The following is a 17,092-nucleotide window of genomic DNA, read 5'->3' on the forward strand; positions in this document are numbered from 1 at the left end:
TGCCTTTTCTGTTCCGTGGTTTTTAAAAATCTGCATTTTTGTACTCTCTTAGTCGTGTAAAATAACCCCCCAAAAAATACAATAATAATGTTGACAGGAAATATCCAAAATACATTTTGAGAGAATAAACTTTAAAATAAACTTCTGAAATGAATACAGGTTGTGTTTGTTTTCTTTTTTTTATCCAGGTCCACAGTTTTATCAGTTTGAGGTGATTTATTTGATTAATAAAAGCAGAAAAGGTGCAATAAAAGCAGAAATTTGGTGCAATTACAAAAAAACCCCCATAAAACACATAATCAACCAATTTGGGGGCGTTATGAGGACTTTCCTCAAAATTCTATTTTACTAAGGATTGCATTAATAAATGCATTTTTTAGTATTTTGTTATAAAATGAATCGAAGTTTTAAACATGTAGTAGCATAACACAAAAATATTAACTTCCTCTTGCTCCTTGGTTGGTCATATATATTTTGGAGCTTGGAGCTTTTTGCTTGTATACTAGTTTTGTTTTAGATTGCATTTTTTAAACGTGTTTCGAAATTAAAAAAAAAAACAAAACACATCAATAAATCAATCACAAGTCATTCCTGAATAGATTTATTGAGAACAAACAGTTTAACAAAGGCAGATATTCTTACTCTTAACAATCTGTTATTAACTATTTCAGACGAGCTGCATGAGGACGTACTCAAGAAGAGACAACTGCTGTATTTACATTCCAGTGGAGCAAGTAGAGTGGAGACAGCCAGGTAGCCTCAGGCTCCACCAATCAGACCTCAGCTGATGAGAGGGCGGAGCATGATCGCTTGTAGTAGTACAAAGCCCTGAATAACAGTCCAGTTCAATCTTTACAGAATCAAAAGGTGGATGCCTGAAGCAGCAAGTACAAATCATCATTCACCTCCTCAGCCAAAAGATGCGTACGACATATTTTCAGCATATTCATCGATCGTGTGCCAATTTTCCACGTGGAAGCCATGCCAGAATTTCCTAGATTTAACTCTTTAAAAAAAAAAGAAAAAAAAAAGTTCATTTACATGTTTACGTTACAGTTGCCAGCAATTACGTGAAAGCATGGCTACGCCTCCAAAACAACAACGTTCTCCATCATCAGATGTGAAAACTGGCCATTAATAGAAGAGTGGCATGAGCGTGTGAGGGGGATGGCTGTTAGAACACAACCACTGACCACACACACACACACTCTTGTTTTCATTGTGACTAAACTGCAGTATGGTCTCAGTCCCCAATAGATGTAATAACTGATGGATTATCCCTGCAGAGGTTCTAGAGCTCCTCTCTGTTAACTCAGAGGTACACAAGGAGGAAATGAGAGCTAATGACTAAAGCTGCACGGTTCACTGAGTTGCACTTACGTCACCCTTCGCCATTATTCAACCACCAAAAAAAAAAAAAAATGCTATTTTGTTTTTGGTGGTTAAAAAAAATTGCCTTTATCTAATTTAGCAAAACATTTTGAAAACAGTTCTGCAAAAACGATAGCGAGAGGTTGAGTCACTTGTGCATTTTCCTTAATAACAAGCAAATAGAATCATGATACCATTTGTTTATTTCACTGCAATGGCGTACACAATAATTTGTTTTTTTCCCACCAAATCACGCAGCACCCATGATGACTGTTCCTCCTGACCATCACTGAGATTTGCAAGAGCAGGTCAACAGTTCCTCGCAAACAACCTTGACTTGTCATCTGTCAGTAAATGACAACATTTGATTGCTTTCATTCAGGTCTAAGTGCTTCAATTCCAGCATCAAAAGAGGATTTGACATCTCACGTGGCATGAATGACATGCTGGGGAAGGCGTTAAAAGACAACTTTATTAACAAGTCAATTCTGCTCAATAAAGAATCATTAAATAAGCACATTATCTCTAAATTATACACATGAAACAATAATTACATACTGAACCAATTAGGCTTGGTGGAGAAGTCCAATTATTTATGACCTTTGAGATGCATCTATATCTGGACAGGACCAACGTGAATGCTAATCAGGTGTGATGGACACATGCATGACCTCCATACAAACAAGTTCATATTTCAGAAGTTTAAAAAAAAGGAAGAAACAGAAGAAGGAAAGCAGCGGCTACTTTACTTCCTGTGAATGTTGTGATACCGTACAACAGATCTGGTGCATATTTGGTATGGAACAGCAGCAAAAGGCAGTCAGGCACGTCTTCTTGGGTTCAGTTTCAACGCTTGTGCTGCTTCTCCGGTCCAGCACAACTCTGAATTCACGTGTCGAAGTATTGGAGCTTGACAGCAGGGGAACCAATCTGAGTGTGTGTTTGCGTGTGTGTGTTCTTCTTTATCCTAGTGCAGTATAATCTAGCACTCTGCTTGCAAAAGCATTTGCCTTCTTGTGTGTGTGTTTGTACGTATGGAAGTGATCATTCTGTGCGTGTGTGCGTGCGTGTGTGTGTGTGTGTCTCAAATTGGTGGATAAAGCCAGGAGAAGTAGCAGCGTTGGTCTACTTGATGAGCTTATTGGCTCTCTGGTTGGCTTCAGTAATGCGATGTTGGTTCATGTCCGCCTGGAAGGAACCGTAAGAACAGGAGGTCATTCAAGGTTCTACCATCACATAGAAATAAGGACCAGAGAAACCACAACGTCATGCTTTTACTAACCGAAAAGAAAAGTTGCACAATACATGTATTTCAAACGGACTTAAAGGGGCCACAATATTCACCAACACCATTTATATCTGATAATTTCCCCAGCTTGAGTTTATGCGAATTCAGTTTGATTTGTTTTTAGTTATTCAAATGCTACTATTTGCCATTTGGTTAAACATTTATCAAAGGTCATTTGATTGAGTCCTGGTCTTTTAGTCTGTCTTTTTCAGTTGGTTTTAAACCGAGTAAACACTGTAGCACTGCAGCCTGTTTCTGACATGATTTTTGAGCCTTGTGACACATTTTGAAGTGGCTTCACTGGATTCTGTCTCTGCAGTGTCCTGATCAGCTGCTCCAGACCAGCTGTCCAATGTCGGAATGGATTTCAGACGGGTAGGAAATTTAGGATGGACGTGGAAGCAGAGTCATGAGGTGTTTGGGCTTGAGGGCATGTTTCTTGTTACACCAAATAGCAGACAGACACATCATACGTTTTAAGAGGAGGGCTGGTTGCTGTGGCAACAGCGTGCACACCTACCGTTATGAACAAGAGCAACACTGCCTTCAAATTCAACAAATTCTTCTTCCTCATGGCGAAGCTCCCTTGGTGCTTTCCAACTAATCTTTATTATCAATTGTCGTCAGCCAGAACAGTAAGCAGAAAGCCACAATGTGAGTCCTCAGCTTTGGCTTTATATCACCCACAATGTAGTCCTGCAGTTGGAACTGAACAACATTTCTAAAACCGTACGTTGTAATTTTTTTAGGGGGGGTCCCTAAAGAGACAGGCGCTCAAATGGCTTGTGACTGACTGACTGACTGGCCTGAGAGGCTGCATGGAGGGTCAGTGTCAGACTCATGAAAAGCTCCTTCAGAAAAGAAAACCACCACTGAACTGGAAATGAACTGCTCCCACCCAGCAAACTGAAGAAACTCAGTATGTCATCAATAACAGAATCACGCCTTCATGAGACAACTCTAATGATCCTGTCCTTTTAAACTGAAAGAAAAATGGAACATTGAAGTGTGATCGTTGGCAACATGTGAATAGATAAAAACCAAAACCTGGCAAATGACTCATGGCGGGGCAGAGCCCTGGGAGTCTCACCTTGTCATTGATCCTGTCAATCTGTTTATTCTGCTTGTCAATCTCGTTGCCCATGTCCACTGCCATGGTCTTCAGGTTGCCGATGATGCTCCCTACCACCTCCAGGTTATCCTCCATCTCATCCTCACGTGCATCATTAGTTATCCTGCAGCAGACACAAACCATCCATGTAAGATGGAGGAAGCAGTATGAAGCAACGAGAGGTGGGTCCTGACCTTATCGTTCAGATTTAGTCTCTGGCTCACACAAAAGCCATTAAGAAAAAACATAATTTTTTTGGTATCTACAAATTATCTGTCAAATGTATCTCCAGTTCAGTCACGTAACCAAAACACATGAGTGCACTATTAGGCTGGAGAGACTCTGATGAGCAGCTCACCTCTTGATGTAGGGTCCTGAGGGGGCCGAGGCGTTGATCTGGCCCGCCTGGCCGTTCTGAGCGGCTGACGGCTGCTTGGACACTACTTTTGATCCGCCAGCGTCACCTTCATTCTCACCTCCAATGCCCCAGGTCCGTTTATACCGAGAGTCGTTCTCAATAGACGTCACCCTGGAAGACAAGCAGCTCAGCTCTGACTGAAGTCACTGACGCCGATTAGTCAGAATGACGATCAAAGAGCCCCTACCTCATCTTTTGGTAATCATCAAAGATTCCTCTACTCCAACATGAAAGCATTTTGGGAAGAGTTTTGGTCATGTTTAGAATCACATTAGATCTCACCACCCACACACAAAGTTTTACCAGGACCTCAGATATTTGGTTGTGCCTACATTGGCACAACCAAATATGGTCCCCATGGAGACTAGGGGTCACAATAAGGTTGGTGTTTATACCAAAAAATGTGTCTAATAGGCGCACATGAGGTGCGCACGCGTGCACGCAAACACACACACACACACACACACACACACACACACACACAACTCTGAATAAATGGGGAGGAATTCCGTCTCACCCCTGGACATTGAGAGAACTTTTCCTTTCCACTTAAATGACATTATTATCGGTCCAATGTGACTGATGGGAGGAGCCTAATGATATTGTCCTCCAAATGTGTGTGTGTGTGTATACATATATATAATGATGATAAATAATTCAAAGCCTTGGAAGAAGCCAGCCAGAGTACTGACTCATATAGTATTTGGGGACTTAACATCAGGCCAGAGCTGCTGAGTCCACACAACTGACCAAGTAACCAAACATCAGTTCATATAAGATCCAGACTGAATTATTTGCTTAAATAAGGTTGATTTTTTTTAAAAAGGAAACCAACTTGTTCAGTCCAACCAACTTGGTTTCGTCTCTCTTTAGTACATCAACTACTGCTTGTTAATTATTCCATTAAACACAAAAAAGGAAGCTATCAGTCAAATTGCTGTCATTAATAACTCGGAATTTGGGTGCATCCATTGCTCTTACTGTAAAAATTCCTGTTGAAATATCTGTCAAAACCAGCCGCATAGAGATAAATTATAAGGCCAAATATATAACATCAGATTATGAGAAACCTGATCTCCTCAACCAAAAATCACAGCAGGGTCTTGGGGGCTCTGGGGGGCCGGGTGGACAGCGTACCTGTCACAGGGGCACACGCAGAGGCCGCAGCACTTAGAGAGGTCTGTCAGGTTCTTCTCTGCCTGCCTCATGTCCTGGTTGATCTGGTCCATGCCCTCCTCCACATGTCGCAGCTGCTCTGAAACACACAGAGACGCCTCGCCATGTCACACTCACCATACTACAATTATTACTGCAGCTATTATCTATCGATATACTGAAGAGATTAAAAATAACTTTCATGATCCCTGTAAGGATTCATAAATTGGGTCAATAACTGGGCCATTGCAGCAGAGAGAAATGGGATGCAGAGAACAAACAGCAGAACATACTGGAGGCAGAGAGGGGAAAAAAATACAAATGCACATTTTCAAAGAGAGAATCCACGCCTTGGACAGCACTGACACAAACATTTACAGGCAAAAGAACAATAAAACAGACTTCAGCACAAATATGAGACTCGTGACTTGAATCTGACAAGACCATTAATACAGGAACACATTTATCTGGCCAGCAGTGTCTTGGAGGCACGATGAGGACAACAAACAAACAAACAAACAAACAAAACAAAAAGATGATCATCTTGGCTGGAATTTTTTCTTATGAAGTTCATCAGCATTTTTTTAATGCTTGTAGTTTTAAGCTGCAAGATTTTGAAACTTCTCTGGCAAATTTTGACTGACATTGCAACCTCATCAGTGATGCAGAGAAATCAAACTTCCGCATCATTAATCTTGTTTTTAATCGAAAAACCCATTAAAATGTATATGTGTGAATTTTGTGGGGATGTGCATCACGCAGACAGAAGGTTACTAAAATTATAACGTTTGCCTAAATGATATCTAAGCAAAATGTGTGGCTTTGTCAACAAAATAGACAGAAATCAGGAAAGACCCAAGGATTGACATTATATTGCAGGAAAAACATCATTTTGACTGCGTTTATAGACTCTAACAGTTTGAGCCACAAGAGGGGGAAAAAAAAAACAAAATCAAAGCAAACCTAAAAAGTGACCAGGGGTGATCCTACAGGTGAAATAAACCATTAGTCTTTATGCAACTCGTCAGAAACACAAGGACGGAACATGTACATGACAGCTGGCTGTGTTTATGTCCTCCATTTACCTCCTTGCTGGTCCAGCATCACCATGGTGTTGACGCCCGTCTGTTTGCTCTGAAAAACACAAGAATCGCTAAAGTTAAAGCCAAGATAGAAGACTGACGATAGATTTATAAATTATGCAGGACATAAGAGTTCGTTGTACACGTTTCAGTAATATAAGTATACTTTTTTTAGTTTAGAGTTTTACAACTGAGCCGAACTTTTTATGTAATTGTGTGTGTCACATATAATTTAGGACTATAGTGTGCAATGTGGTGTTTGCTGTAAACAACATTCCCTGATTCCAACAGGGACACTTTGTTGAGTCACAAGTTAATATTTGTGCTTTGCCTCACCTCCTCTGCCATCTGCAGCATCCTCCGTGTGCTTTCCAGTGACTGCAGACAAAAACACAGAAGGTGAGTAATGGGATGAGAGTAAAAACCTGACCTGAAATCAGCTCGAACAGAAAAACACAGACAAATTTGGAGTGCGTTCACACATCAGAGCTTTTTTTTTGGTCAAATGGGGTGATATATTTTCATATTTGGCTCCCTTAGAGCCTGACTGACCAAATATAACGGAGGAAGAGATTTGTCAATAAAATGGATGGATTTCATTTTGCTTTTCACTTTATCATATTTCATGTCTGCTGCTATTTATATTAACATTTTTCTAGGAGTTGGGATCATTCATTTTGTTTATATTGGAACAGATGGACCAAATGTTTAGCCCAGACGTGGTTTTACATCTATCTGGGTTTGTTTTTCCCTAAATTATTCCAGCACTCTGTGTGAATGTGGACCAACAAAAGGGAATTAACAAGAGCAGCAGGAGAAGAGAGAGAAGAATAGAAAGATGCACACGATCACAAAAACATGTGCAGGAAGCAACACCATTAATATTCATACAGCTATGAGGGTAGATGGCAACAAATCTATAAAACCAATCTGTTCCAAGTGTAAAGTTGTAGCATCATGCCACTATATGCCCGCGCTAGGCCTGAAAACTGTTTGTAACACATTTTCTGTGACTCGAACTTATTAAATTTATATCTGAATTCCTTTTTCTCTTTGGATAGACTCTCTAGTATAGCTGTGTAGTAAATTAATATGCATGCGGTAATAATGAGAATCAGGATGCGGCTTTAATTTGTTGAATGAGGTTACACAGCTGATTAATCTGTTCATTTTCAGCAGGTAAAATTTGGTTAATAAATCTTAGGTAAGACAGCTTCAAAAAGCTTGTGTTACAACTTCCATTTCTTGTTCAAAATATAAGAGATGAGAGATTTTCAAAGCGTGAAGTAGGCTACTAATGGAGGAGTACGAAAATGAGTTATCAAAGGAAATCATGTAGAATAGACCCAGGTGTTTCCAGCTTGGCTAAAAGATTTGGTTATAGATATGGTAGTGCTGCGAGAACTTTGCTGTTTTCCCCTCTTGCCAAGAGTCATGGACCAATAAATGATTCAAGACATGTGTGGTGTACTGCTCTGAAGTGTGAAACAGCAATCTTAGGCTAAGGGATCATTTAACATTTTGATGATCCTGAAGTACACAGACACCAAAAAAATAAAATCTAATTTTGAGCTGAGTTAAAGGGGAGGCCCACCATCTCAACCCTCACTTAGACAAATGGGACAGAACAGTTGCTGTCTTCTTTTTCTTTTTTTTTAACCAGCTACATAATTGACTAAATATTCAGCTTGATAAGACTTTGACAGAAAAGACCAAGGCTTGTATTGTTGTGGCAATGTTTCTAAATAACTGAGGATCTAATTCTTATATTTAAGGTGGAACTGAACGGTTGATTTCATTATTATATGAGTTACAGAAGTTACCCTGCAAATGTATGGATAACGTGGTATTGACAGATCATTTATAACTTATTTATACTAATAAACTGCTTTTCGCCATTTTAAAATTGATCTGCCCCAACCAGTGAGGTTATCGGGTTTTTCTGTATTATATGTTTCATGAAAATCCGTTTGGAAGTTTTTGCATAATCTTGGTGACATTTAGGCAGACAAAAAAAAACCTAAAGACCTGGATGAAAGCATAAACTGCTTGGCAGCTTAAATGTTATTATTTAATGCCCTCTCTTCACTATCAAAACATCTCGAGGTGATCGACACAGTTACTTAATGAGGTGGACTACATCAGGGCAGCAGTGAGATCTAATGTGGCCACTCACTCTATTGTTTAAGACAGATATTCTTTTATGTCCGATCTTTTATCTTTACACACTCCTGATCAAAATCTTAAGGCCAGTTAAAAAACTGCATTTTGCACTGTTGGATCTTAGGAAGGTTTTTTTTAACTGGTCTTAAGATTTTGATCAGGACTGTACTAATAAGAGCATCATTTGTCCACAAATGTACCTAACATATAATATCTTCTCTTCATGTCTCTCTTGCTTTAAGTTAATAAAATAAAGTAAGACACAGATTAACCTACAGAGCGTTGACGGAGGCGAACTGGAATGCAGCCAGTTCAGGCAGATTTCTTCTGAGCGTCTCTATTAATAGCTCCCAGTACAGGGAGCAGAGCATCCAAAGGAGTGACTCAGGGCATGACTCCATTGTTACCATCACTAATGAACTGTTAACATGAGAAAGCATGGAGACCAGATTTCCTATTCTCTGTGTTGTGTCTGTTGTGAATACATTAATCAGCGACTTAAGAAACAAACAAACACAGAACTGGCGAGAGGGACGTGCTGAGCTCGGCCAGGTTTGTGTTGGCGAAGCCAGAACATCACTTGGGCGGATGAACATTACATTATGTCCTCTAAAATCCTTGAACTTGACTAATTAAGCCAAAAATGGCAGTCGCAGCCAAAATTTCCAGATTGGGGTGCTGTGAGAAATCTTTTAGATACAGACAATGGTGTGGTATTTTTATCATTTCTTTGGGATGGCTTAAAGGGACATAGAATTAAGCGTGGCACGTGCAGGTTCCAGAAAGCTACATGTTAAGCCTTTTAACTAAAGTTTGAGGGTTATCGTACCACGGGTATTTATAAGCTGCAGTAAACTTGAGTGCTTCGCAAGAATAACACAAAAATACACCCAAATACCTGTGTCATAATGTTCAAGTGTGTATCTTAATTACTGAAGATTAAATAGACATTGACCTAAACTGTATGACAGCTTCCTACAGTACATAAAACCTTTATGCCTTGTTATAAATGCACTAAACGCAAAGTCAGTCAAGCTGTGAGTGTTAAGACATGAAGTTTTACCCAAAGCAATGTTGTACGGTCACTTTAGCAAAACGACCCACACAGATCTCAGTCTACCAGGTGGCAGCAGAAGGAAGAAAGAGGAAATGAGAAAATTGCAGGTTACTCCAGAGGACACGGAGATTAAAAACAAAACACAATGTGACAGGAAAGAGCAGACCCCCCCCCCCCCCAAACACACACACACACACACATGGAATTAGTACAATCAAAAATTACAGGAAGGTAAAGCGTGCACAGCTACGAGCCAACACAGAGCAAGTTAATTTGACTCCATTTGAATCAGATGGCTGATCATATGATGCCCCAGAGTGCTGATTAAACCATTATCTCCCTGATAATATAGTGCTTAGATATAGCTGACAACATTCAAACTGTCCAGAGCAGAGGGGAGGGGAGGGATTGGGCTAAATTAGCCGTAAAGCCTAATACAATTCCTCCTAATGCCAGGTTAAATAATCAACTAGAAATGTGATTATTCTAAATCATCCGCCCCCTGCGTTACCAGCGCTTCACTGTAGAAACCGATGCTTCTTGGTGTATATGCATGTGTGTTATTCCTTACTCTTGTCCTAAAAATGCATTTCCAACAATGCTAAAATTAGCATGGTTTGGGCTTGTGTGATTATGCCATCATGGTAATGATTAATGCTGGTTACTTCTCAATCATGGTGGCCATGATTAAATTACACTTATGCCACAGTTACAAAATTGGCTTGACATACAATTGATCACACAACTTTTCATATTTTACATTCACTGCTCTCAAAATTTTAAAGAAACTATAACCAGTCCAATAAATTTTATATTAGCAATTACACAGAGCAGCAGTGCAGCTCTTAACTGTAGCATTCATTGTTTTTGCATTTTAAGACAGTTGCTCAGAAAGAAACACAAACCATGGAATAATGAGGGAAACAGGAAACGATTGTGTGCGCGCGTGTGTGTACCTCATCAGTCACTTGGTTGGCCCTTAAGGTCATTTGCTCCACAGTCATGTCTTCCATGTTGATGTTGTCCTGTTTGGAGGCTCCCCCCGCGGCACCGAGCTCGATATTCTGCGGCCTGAAAAGGGGGCCGAGGTAAAAGGAACACACATTAAGGGGTTGGGGTCGATTATCATCCCACTCTGTGACTCCAACAAGTCTGTGACATCTTGAAACAAAAGGCCACCATGAGAACAAAGATTGCCTGCAGGGACTACAGATGTAAACTAGCAGTAATGTAACAATTAAGCATGTTCCCCTCTTTTACAGATGTTCAGTAACGTCCACCAACCCTATTCAAATTAACTACTGGATAAAGAAATACCTGCATAACAATGTCTTTTAGAATGTGCACAGTACATAATATTTGCTATAGTTTCAGATATGCCAAAGGACCTAATTTGACATTTATCAGAGTGAGATGAGAAGACGAGCTGAAGCCAAAGAACATTCAGTATTGTTGCTTTGGGTGGGCGGGACATACTGTAATCACGGACTGCAGCACTGAATCAGTTTGGAAAATTTCATGTACCACACACTTCTGAAATGTGTGCTTTTTTTTGTCATGATCAGGTAAAGACTTTGACTGCAGACAAAAAGCAATTAGGCTAAGATAAGTTTAGAGGGATTTTTTTTAATTAATTGGTCATGATAAAGTCTTAACGGTTAATCGTAAAAATTACAGCTCTTAATGTGATAAACATAACCAGTAGCCTCAATTAAAATTCTCTTATTTGAATGAGCATGCATGACATTTGCTACTGTCTCAAATTAACTACAGTCCATAATGCAAAAATTGCGATGTTTATCCAAGTGGTGTCTTCTTACTGTTGTGTATCAAAAGCAGTCAGATTCATCATGTTATGGGAGGTTCAAGTTGTTAAATGTCTCATGCCACAGCACCAGTCAGGATTTAAGGCTTTTAACCATGAGCAACATTAAATGTGGATAAAAACACTGCAACTTCACTTGTGGAGAGAGAAGAGAGAAGAAGAGATGCAAAACCTAAACAAATAAGGCTCTACCTCAGAGGGATGGTAAGGAGTCTGAACAGAAGGCAGTTTGCTGGGAACAAACACAAAACGTGTGGGCTTAAAGCAGAGGTGTTCTGTGACCAGCAGAATGAATGCCAACAATGACAGAAGTGATGAGGCTGTCGTCAGGAAATTCAGAATCATGGGACTGGAAGGTGATGAGTGGTAAAAGAGTGGAAATATCACTGAAATTTGCACAGAAACTAACAAATCAGCCAGTTCATTGAAAATTACTACACTGCTCCTGTTGTATACACAAGCCAATACACACAAATGTCCTGAGAGCATTGAGAAGTTCATTATTATTACAGTATGCCTTGATTAGTTTCTATCTACGAATGAACTTCACATTACTCCCACCAGCACAAGTGGATTTTGGCAGAAAATACATTGATGAGCCCAAACTAACCTTTTCATTCAAAATAAAAGAATCCCTGAAGATAAATTACAGCATTCAATGAGAAACCGTAAACCTTTTTTAAGGGGACAAATTACCTTTTTATTGTTAGCGAACGTTAAAGTACAGACTATATGCTAGAAACAATAGAAAGAATTAAGACAATCAACTTGTCATGCACTGAGGAGTTCCACAGGGAGAAAATTCAACTGCAGACTGAATCGGAGTAGTCAGTGTATAGAAGATCCCTACTCGAAAATACAGAAAATGCCACGAATGTGGCAGGCGTGCTGGCTGTTGAAAGACTGCCATTTGGGAGAGAGAGGGCAATTCACACCAACAAGGTATTAATGATCAGTTCCAAATCATTTTAAAAGAAAATCTATATACCTCCAAGGCAAAGTCGTCAAGAACAGACGGTAGAGTTTTTCTACTGAACGAGAAATGCTGACTTTAGATGAGCCAGACAAATCTAATTTAAAAAAAGGAATATAGCAAAAGCCAAGATTGACAGTGCCATTAAGAAAATTAAGTCAGGCAAAGCGCCGAGAACTGACGGATATCCAGTTGAGTTCTACAAAAAGTTCCCAGATAAGCTAGTATCTGCAAGGTGTTCTCTCTCTCTCTCTCTCTCTCACACACACACACACACACACACACACACACACACACACACACACAATGTTGTTTAAGACAACTTGGGTGTGAGTCTTAATGTCTGAATAGTTTACTTTGTGATGACACTAGGTTTCTGACCAAGAGACTAGCAACCAGCATTGGAGATGCTGAAGATAACCTGCAACACTTTCAGTGCTGCAGGCCATTTACCCAGAAACCTCTGCTGCATGTGATCTACTCACCCAATGAGAAAATTAATATCTGTGGAAGCTTAAGAAGCATTTGACAGAATGACGAGGATCTTTACTTCTTTGCAACTCTTAAAAGGTTTGGCTTTAGCATTCCTGATTAGTGAAAACTTCCTTCTTTCACAGGAACACAATCTCATGCCATGGGGATTGATGTCACCAGTGTCAGACAAGCTGTGATGCATAGCTGTGGACACTGGAAACATAATAAGCTTCTTTTTTTTTTTTTTTTCAAACACAACAATCTCTTCCTCTTCTTTTCAAATCAGAACTCTGCCATATCAGTTGCTTGGCAAAAGATTTGACTTTGGAAGGGTTTTCAACAATTAGAGGCTCCGTATCTTGCTCAAGGATACGTCAACATGGTCACTGGGGGAAGTGAGGATCGAACCAGCGACCCTTCAGTTGCTAGACGGCCACTCCACCTCTGAGGGGTTTCACTTCCATATAAACAAAACGTTTTTTCAATCCCATTTCTATCTTTCCGATTTTGATAAGCTTTAACGAATAGCCACATGCATACCTCTTTAATAATAACTCTAAAATGGAAATGATCAATAACCCTATACCCCCTTTCATTTGGAATTAAAAACTTAACTTGAATTAGGAAAAACTTTTGGAAAAGGCAGGAGGAGGAGGATTGACACTACCAGGCTATATGCAGTTCTACTGTGCTGCCAATCTCATTAAATTGATATTCTGGGTCTCAGATTAGTCTCGGTTGAGGCAACTCCCTCCCTTATGCCGCCATATGCATGCAATGCAGTGTCACTGTGCTCCTTAGTCTTTACCTTGATACCCCTGAGAAAAAATTCCTTTCCAAATAATTGAGAGTACGACTGCTGTTCAGATGACACTGGCACTACATATGCTTGTCCCACTGCTCTGTTTTAGGTAGCCCATACTCCATTCCTTTCATAATCTGCTTAAACAACTGTGTTTGTATTTACTTTGTGCAGTAAAGGGCAGATTTCAATGTTCTTCAGAATAATTTACAGGTCAAAGCACATCATCACTGGACCCACCTAAGACCAGCTGGAGAGATGAACTACTTAACATGGACCCTGCTGGCAAGAGTACAGTATCTATCTAACAGAAGAACATCCCAAGTATTGCTTCTCCATCTCTTGGATATAAACGGAGGCAACGGGAGGAAGAACTGGAAATAGGGATGTCAGACCAAGATTGGCAGAGAACGACAGAACTGGTGCACTCTTCATCAATATGCATTCGACATGGACTACAGCAATTCAAGGTGCTCAACGAGCTCCATTTGTCCAGGAGTAGGTTGGCGAAAATGGACCTGAGATCACAGCCTAATTGCCAAGATGCAACCACGAGCCAACCAACCTCAGATGTATTTTTGGTCCTAAAATTAATCAATTCTGTGACACTGTCGTTGAAATATGTTATTGTATTTGTGAGAATGACACTGATGCTGTCATTTTGACCTCAGTCTGGCAGAACAAAGAGAGGAAACCATAACTCTTTCCCACATTACCCATTGAATAAATGATTGTTCTAAATTAGCAATAGGGTCAAGGAAGTAATAACATACACCAAATCTGAGCACCTCCGATGTGCTAAGTTCTACTCTGAAGTCTTGCAATCATTCATTTTATATTCTGTAGCATGACTTCCTCTCTGCCATGCCGTGCTTTGAGACAGATGTGTTCCTACTACACTTTTCATATCTTAATGTTATACATAGATACAAAAAACATCATTAAAGATGTATACACTGATAGGCATTAAGCCATTAATTTGGCCTCAATCAAAATTCTGACAACAAAATGATCGGGTACTTGGCGGCTACATGCTGATCTAGTGCAAAAAAAAAAAAAAAAAGATTTGTGTATTTAGTTATGTTTATAGGGTCCAGTATATCAGGAAGTACTGAGCTGGCTGGTGTAACTGAGGCTCCAGGCTGGTTTTGGCACAAGAGGTAACATGGTATTAAGATAATCAGATGTAAAGGACCAAGGTTGTCTCTGTGAACTACAAAGATGACACAGTCAAGGACAGGGACACTGACGCAAAGCTCTGGTCTTAATTCTTTGTGTAGAGTTTATATTTGGAGGAAACACTGCTTACTGTAGCTTCCCTCTTCTTTTCCTGTCAGCTTCATTCCCTTTGGAGTGATATTTTCCTGTTTTACGGATAACCTCTGAACTTAAATGTCCCTGCAGCAGCTACAAAATATTATCAAAACAAAAGAGGGAAAAGGATAGCCTCATTGGCAGCCAGCTCAGAGGATCCAACACTGTTGACTCTGCACTTCTGTCTGTTTTTGGAAAGAGTGTAGTCAACTGCCTTTTATAGCAGATCATTGGATTTGGCCAGACATTGGTGTGAGTTTACAGCAAAGAATTAGTGCTCATTGTGCCCTTTTGAAATATCAAGCCACAACAAGTGCAGATGAACATGTCAACATTAAAAGATCAATTACTGGCGTCAGTCAGGCAGAGCCCTGTATGGCTGGATATTGATTCATACTCATGACTTAGTGATGAGAGGGCTGCACCAAAGTAGATATACAAATTTGTGCTTTGCAGGCATAACATGAATTAACTTCTCATGCAACAGCTTTCTTCTTCATGCTTTCTTCACTGTGTTTTCTTCACCTATAGTGCAAGCGCTGCTACAGGGAAACACAATTCTTGTTCCTCCACCCAAACCTGTTCGTCTAGGTCTTAGTGCAGCTAAAAAAAAAAACGTATCCCCTGTCCCAATCATGCTGTGTACTTAATCATTTCCTTGATCTTCTAAAGATTCAAACATAGAGAATGCTAAAAACATCAGGTCTGAACACAATTTTACAAATAGATTTCAATGATTTTAAGGAAAATTGTCATGATCTGAGGTACTAGCCAATACAAAATACAATGAATTTTGAAAAGCTGTGTGGTTTGATGTAACATAAACACATGCTTAAACTTTTTTTTTTCATCTGAACCAGATATTTCCAAATTCAGAAGTATTTCTGAAGAATGTGTCCATGAGTTTTTACATTTCTGACATATTTCTCAAAAAGTTCTCCAGCCCCACTTTTTTTTTAACTCCCTGACTTTTTAAAAAAAACAAATAACAAAATAACATAAGCACTCTGAAAAAAAAAGATTCCTACATCAATTCCCCTTCACCAATGATAAAATCGAAATGTTGTGGTTAACTCACAGTGACGAGTTGTGGCCATGAACGGAGGGGCCAATGACAATAATGCTGATCAGCGCAAACAGGACATGACTTTAAGAGCATAAGAAGCACTGTCGACGTTTTTCGCTGCAGTAACCATTCAAACTGATGACAACTGTGAAAATACAACAGATGGCTCATCATTTCCGGTGTGTTAAATTAAAGTTAGTGCGGTGCTGTAGGTAGACATCTGACATTAATTTTGAAGCAGGTAAAAACAGTAGCGACTATTTTACCTCTGTCAGTTTATAAACAGGTGACGTTACACGACCCAAAAGAGCAGTGTCCTACCCAAGACAAAACCCTGCCCGTAACATTCCACAGCAGCCTTTTGAAACATGAAGAAAGACTGAAAAAAACTTCATGACTGTGTCATATAGTTGACAAAACCATATAAATAGTTTCCTTACATTTTTTCCTAGGCAAGTATCCGGGCAACTTGTTAAAACTAGCTGATATGCTAGTAAGCTAGTTCCGCTTTCCAGACTACTACCCAACACGCCACCACCCAAACAACTAAGAAAAAAACCGAAGGAGCAATTCATATCTAAATAGTCAACACTCACAGTTAACCCTCCTTGTTTCGAAAATGATCCCGCAACTCCTCCTTCTTTCTTTGCGGTATGTGAAGTTGGTGCTGACAACTTCTGGATTCCTTCACTTCTGCGGTCCGAAGTGTGTCGGTTGCTGCGTTTACGTGCTGTCGGACATACCAGTTTCCGAAGTCGAGCTACTGTATTGGAACATATTTCTTTATCAACAGACTCACTGGAGAACACTAATGAATGACGTATGTAAAGTAAATAAAAGTAAAATGATTAATCAAAACATTTTTCAGGACTTTCGGAAATAACAATATAAACTACATAAATGAAACACGTTCATATAAAAGTTTATGAGTGTGTTCATCGGTAAATGACGTTACATAAGCCTGTTACGTTGTTCATTTATTATTATTATGAA

The 17,092-nt window shown here is 39.6% G+C and overlaps 1 protein-coding gene across 2 annotated transcripts; it reads right to left on the reverse strand.

The window, feature by feature from the left end:
• Positions 1-1,016: 1,016 nt before the first annotated feature.
• Positions 1,017-16,837, reverse strand: snap23.1 (synaptosome associated protein 23.1). 2 transcript variants are annotated; one of them, XM_086182925.1, is made up of 8 exons: positions 16,696-16,837; positions 10,602-10,716; positions 6,762-6,803; positions 6,429-6,477; positions 5,326-5,443; positions 4,129-4,299; positions 3,750-3,894; positions 1,017-2,559 (listed from the first exon to the last, which is right to left on the reverse strand). In XM_086182925.1, exons 2-8 carry the CDS (start codon positions 10,656-10,658, stop codon positions 2,497-2,499), a joined length of 645 nt encoding a protein of 214 aa, XP_086039051.1. In that variant the 5' UTR covers positions 10,659-10,716; positions 16,696-16,837; the 3' UTR covers positions 1,017-2,496. The 2 variants fall into 2 exon arrangements, with proteins under 2 accessions (XP_086039051.1, XP_086039050.1); XM_086182924.1 differs by lacking the exon at positions 16,696-16,837 and adding an exon at positions 16,540-16,675.
• Positions 16,838-17,092: the final 255 nt, after the last annotated feature.

This window comes from Aulostomus chinensis, chromosome 17 (assembly GCF_037954235.1).
Source record: "Aulostomus chinensis isolate RoL2024-O1b breed Wild chromosome 17, RoL_Achi_v1.0, whole genome shotgun sequence".
Taxonomy (NCBI): Eukaryota; Metazoa; Chordata; class Actinopteri; order Syngnathiformes; family Aulostomidae; genus Aulostomus; species Aulostomus chinensis.

Excerpts from the sequence above, each read along its gene's own strand:
- snap23.1 (XM_086182924.1), bottom strand. Across the intron at positions 4,300-5,325 it reads TGCGTGTGCCCCTGTGACAG|GGTGACGTCTATTGAGAACG; the intron begins GTACGCTGTCCA and ends CTTGTCTTCCAG. Across the intron at positions 3,895-4,128 it reads TCAGGACCCTACATCAAGAG|GATAACTAATGATGCACGTG; the intron begins GTGAGCTGCTCA and ends TGTCTGCTGCAG.